Source organism: Nerophis lumbriciformis, linkage group LG37 (genome assembly GCF_033978685.3).
Source record: "Nerophis lumbriciformis linkage group LG37, RoL_Nlum_v2.1, whole genome shotgun sequence".
In the NCBI taxonomy this organism is placed as follows: Eukaryota; Metazoa; Chordata; class Actinopteri; order Syngnathiformes; family Syngnathidae; genus Nerophis; species Nerophis lumbriciformis.
In genome coordinates, this window is record NC_084584.2 from 12,615,001 (window position 1) to 12,620,093 (window position 5,093).

Sequence of the window (5,093 nt, forward strand, 5' to 3'; positions counted from 1 at the left end):
ACTCATCTACTGTGTGTGTTGTGTAGGAAGCAGTGCTGTTGTTCACTCATCTACTGTGTGTGTTGTGTAGGAAGCAGTGATGTTTACTCATCTACTGTATGTGTTGTGTAGGAAACAGTGCTGTTTAGTCATCTACTGTGTTGTGTAGGAAGCAGTGCTGTTGTTTACTCATCTACTGTGTTGTGTTGGAAGCAGTGCTGTTCACTCGTCGACTTTGTGTTTTGTAGAAAGCAGTGCTGTTGTTCACTCATCTACTGTGTGTGTTGTGTAGAAAGCAGTGCTGTTGTTCACTTATCTACTGTGTGTGTTGTGTAGGAAGCAGTGTTGTTGTTCACTCACCTACTGTATGTGTTGTGTAGGAAGCAGTGCTATTGCTCACTCATCTGCTGTATGTGTTGTGTCGGAGGCAGTGCTGTTGTTTAGTCATCTATTGTGTTGTGTAGGAAGCAGTGCTGTTGTTTAGTCATCTACCGTGTTGTGAAGGAAGCAGTGCTGTTGTTTACTCATTTACTGTGTTGTGTTGGAAGCAGTGCTGTTCACTCATCGACTTTGTGTTTTGTTGAAAGCAGTGCTGTTGTTCACTCATCTACTGTGCGTGTTGTGTAGGAAGCAGTGCTATTGCTCACTCATCCACTGTATGTGTTGTGTAGTAAGCAGTGCTGTTGTTTACTCATCTACTGTGTTGTGTAGGAAGCAGTGCTGTTGTTCACTCATCTACTGTGTGTGTTGTGTAGGAAGCAGTGCTGTTGTTCACTCATCTACTGTGTGTGTTGTGTAGGAAGCAGTGCTGTTGTTTAGTCATCTACTGTGTGTGTTGTGTAGGAAGCAGTGCTGTTGTTCACTCATCTACTGTGTGTGTTGTGTAGGAAGCAGTGCTGTTGTTCACTCATCTACTGTGTGTGTTGTGTAGGAAGCAGTGCGCTACTACAACCAGACCACCATGCAGTTGGAGATGCTGAACTTCTCCAGACAGCACCTGGCCAGCGACGACGAGGTGAGTGCACACTTCCTTCCAGAAAGTTCTTTTGGCTTCTTTGAGGACAACAAACTGTTAGCTTGCAGCTTTGATCTGGGACCTGCATTCATCCAGCTGCAGTTTCACATGTGTCCACCAGGTTTCTGTCTTATTAAGGAACTTTGACTAGCATTTTTTAATAGGTTTATGTCTTATTAAGGAACTTTGACTAGTGTTTGTTTTTTTAATAGGTTCCTGTCATATTCAGGAACTTTGACTAGCGTTTTTTTTGTTAGGTTCCTGTCCTATTCAAGAACTTTGACTAGCGTTTTTTTTGTTAGGTTCCTGTCATATTAAGGAACTTTGACTAGCGTTTTTTTAAATAGGTTCTTGTCATATTAAGGAACTTGGACTAGTGTTTTTTTAATAGGTTTCTGTCTTATTAAGGAACTTTGACTAGTGTTTTTTGTTTTTTAAAGGTTCCTGTCCTATTCAGGAACTTTGACTAGTGTTTTTTTAATAGGTTCCTGTCCTATTCAGGAACTTTGACTAGTGTTTTTTTAATAGGTTCCTGTCATATTAAACAAATTTGACTAGTGTTTTTTTAATATGTTCCTGTCATATTAAGGAATTTTGACTGGCGTTTTTTTTTAATAGGTTCCTGTCCTATTAAGGAACTTTGACAAGTGTTTTTATAACTGGTTCATGTCATATTAAAGAACTTTGACTAGCGTTTTTTTATTAGGTTCCTGTCATATTAAGACGCCTTGACTAGTGTTTGTTTGATACGTTTCTGTCATATGAAGGAACTTTGACTAGTGTTTTTTTTAATAGGTTTCTGTCATATTAAGGAACTTCGACTGCTGTTTTTTTTAATAGGTTCCTGTCATATTAAGGAACTTTGACTACCATTTTTTTTAATAGGTTCCTGTCTTATTAAGGAACTTTGACTAGCGTTTCTTTAATAGGTTTCTGTCATATTAAGGAACTTTAACTAGTGTTTTTTTGAATAAGTTCCTGTCATATTAAGGAACTTTGATTGGCGTTTTTTTTAAAAGGTTCCTGTCCTATTCAGGAACTTTGACTAGCGTTTTTTTTTAATAGGTTTCTGTCCTATTCAGAAACTTTGACTAGCGTTTGTTTTAATAGGTTCCTGTCCTATTAAGGAACTTTGACTAGTGTTTTTATAACTGGTTCCTGTCATATTAAAGAACTTTGACTAGAGTTTTTTTAATAGGTTCCTGTCCTATTCAGGAACTTTGACTAGCGTTTTTTTATTAGGTTCCTGTCATATTAAGACGCCTTGACTAGAGGTTTTTTTTATACGTTTCTGTCATATGAAGGAACTTTGACTAGTGTTTTTTTAATAGGTTCCTGTCCTATTCAGGAACTTTGACTAGCGTTTTTTTAATAGGTTCCTGTTCTATTCAGGAACTTTGACTAGCATTTTTTTGATAGGTTCCTGTCATATTAAGGAACTTGGACTAGTGTTTTTTTAATAGGTTCTTGTCCTATTCAGGAACATTGACTAGTGTTTTTAATAGGTTCCTGTCCTATTCAGGAACTTTGACTAGCGTTTTTTTAATAGGTTCCTGTCTTATTGAGGAACTTTGACTAGTGTGTTTTTAATAGGTTCCTGTCATATTAAGGAACTTTGACTAGCGTTTTTTTTTAATAGGTTTCTGTCATATTAAGGAACTTTGACTAGTGTTTTTTTAATAGGTTCCTGTCATATTAAGGAATTTTGACTAGTGTTTTTTTAATAGGTTCCTGTCTTATTCAGTAACTTTGACTAGCGTTTTTTTAAATAAGTTCCTGTCATATTAGGGAAGTTTGACTTGTGTTTTTTTTGTGTGCAGATTTCTGTCGTATTAAGGAACTTTGACTAGCGTTTTTTAAATAGGTTCCTATCATATTAAGGAACTTTGACTAGCTTTTTTTTAAATAGGTTCCTGTCATTTTAAGCAACTTTGACAAGTTGTTTTTTTAATAGGTTCCTATCATACTAAGAAACTTTAACTGGTGTTTTTTTTAACAGTTTCCTATCATATTAGAGAACTTTGACTAGTGTTTCTTTTTTTTGGCAGATTTCTGTCATATTAAGGAACTTTGATTAGTGTTTTTTTTGCAGATTTTTGTCATATTACGGAACTTTGACTAGCGCTTTTTTAAATAAGTTCGTCATATTAAGGAACTTTGACTAGCGTTTTTTTAACAGTTTCCTATCATATTAGAGAACTTTGACTAGTGTTTTCTTTTTTTTTTGGCAGATTTCTGTCATATTGAGGAACTTTGACTAGCGTTTTTTTTTAATAGGTTCCTGTCCTATTCTGGAACTTTGACTAGCGTTTGTTTTAATAGGTTCCTGTCGTATTAAGGAACTTGGACTAGTGGTTTTTTAATAGTTTCTTGTCCTATTCAGGAACATTGACTAGTGTTTTTAATAGGTTCCTGTCCTATTCAGGAACTTTGACTAGCGTTTTTTTAATAGGTTCCTGTCCTATTGAGGAACTTTGACTAGTGTGTTTTTAATAGGTTCCTGTCATATTAAGGAACTTTGACTAACGTTTTTTTTAATAGGTTTCTGTCATATTAAGGAACTTTGACTAGTGTTTTTTTAATAGGTTCCTGTCTTATTCAGGAACTTTGACTAGCGTTTTTTTAAATAAGTTCCTGTCATATTAAGGAAGTTTGACTTGTGTTTTTTTTGTGTGCAGATTTCTGTCGTATTAAGGAACTTTGACTAGCGTTTTTTAAATAGGTTCCTATCATATTAAGGAACTTTGACTAGCTTTTTTTTAAATAGGTTCCTGTCATTTTAAGCAACTTTGACAAGTTGTTTTTTTAATAGGTTCCTATCATATTAAGGAACTTTAACTGGTGTTTTTTTTAACAGTTTCCTATCATATTAGAGAACTTTGACTAGTGGGTTTTTTTTGGCAGATTTCTGTCATATTAAGGAACTTTGACTAGTGTTTTTTTTGCAGATTTTTGTCATATTACGGAACTTTGACTAGCGCTTTTTTAAATAAGTTCCTGTCATATTAAGGAACTTTGACTAGCGTTTTTAAAATAGGTTCCTATCATATTAAGGAACTTTGACTAGCTTTTTTTTAAATAGGTTCCTGTCATTTTAAGCAACTTTGACTAGTTGTTTTTTTAATAGGTTCCTATCATATTAAGGAACTTTAACTGTTTTGTTTTTTTAACAGTTTCCTATCATATTAGAGAACTTTGACTAGTGTTTTTTTTTTTTTTTAATAGGTTCCTGTCATATTAAGGAACTTTGACTAGCATTTTTTTGAATAAGTTCCTGTCATATTAAGGAACTTTGACTAGCGTTTTTTTAATAGTTTCGTATCATATGAAGGAAAAAGTCTGACAACCACTGATGTATTGTGTTGGTTTGAAAGTTGACAAGTGCTAAAATGCCTTGTCAGCATTGGGCCCTTGGTGCAAGTAGTTGGGCCCCCCTGACTTTCCCCAGCAAAACGAGGTTTGCATGGCAGCGGGCGCGTGAAGATGAGACGTCCTTCTGAGTGCTGCGTACTTGTCGTCCACAGGGGGAAGTGGTGGAGTTCATAGACGAGTTTCTGGACTAACAAGACAAACACAAGCCGGCTATTTATTGAATTTTTAAACACAAAAGATTCTTTTCCGTCCTCCTTTTTATATTTGATGCTTTTTTTTCTCCTTTATTTTTTTTAAAAAAAAAGGAAGTTGACGGAGAAGTGTATATTTGTACTGATTGTTCAATGGAACTTTTGTTTTTACAATAAAATAATTTGCTAAAGATTGAGCAGGCTGAGTGATGGTCGCTGGAAGCAGAAGTCCAAGGCAGTGGAAAGAAACACACACTTGTGGAAGCATGTTTGAACATTGAGTGTCTGTGCAGTTTGTCTCACACACACGTAAAAATGTCTACTAGTGTGTGTGTGTGTGTGTGTGTGTGTGTGTGTCTCCTGCCGCCGTCTTTGTGTTTTGTCTTTTCAGTTTTTGGACTTTCACCCCTGGCTGGCGTCATTTTGGAGACTTAATGCCAAAAAAGGTGCACTTGTGTTGTTCCACAATGTCAACGCAACATTGTGCATGTGTGTGTGTGTGTTCTTGTATTCGACCTTTCTTGAGACATCAACAA

At 35.6% G+C, this 5,093-nt stretch overlaps 1 protein-coding gene across 1 annotated transcript in view; it reads left to right on the plus strand.

The window, feature by feature from the left end:
• crtap (cartilage associated protein) overlaps window positions 1-4,754 on the plus strand; it is a 16,421-nt gene extending 11,667 nt beyond the window's left edge. The window contains exons 6-7 of the mRNA XM_061930948.1: window positions 911-994; window positions 4,519-4,754. Of these exons, the coding sequence (XP_061786932.1) occupies window positions 911-994; window positions 4,519-4,557 (123 nt within the window). The 3' untranslated portion in view covers window positions 4,558-4,754. The remainder of the gene's footprint in view (window positions 1-910; window positions 995-4,518) is intronic.
• The last annotated feature ends 339 nt before the right edge of the window (window positions 4,755-5,093 follow it).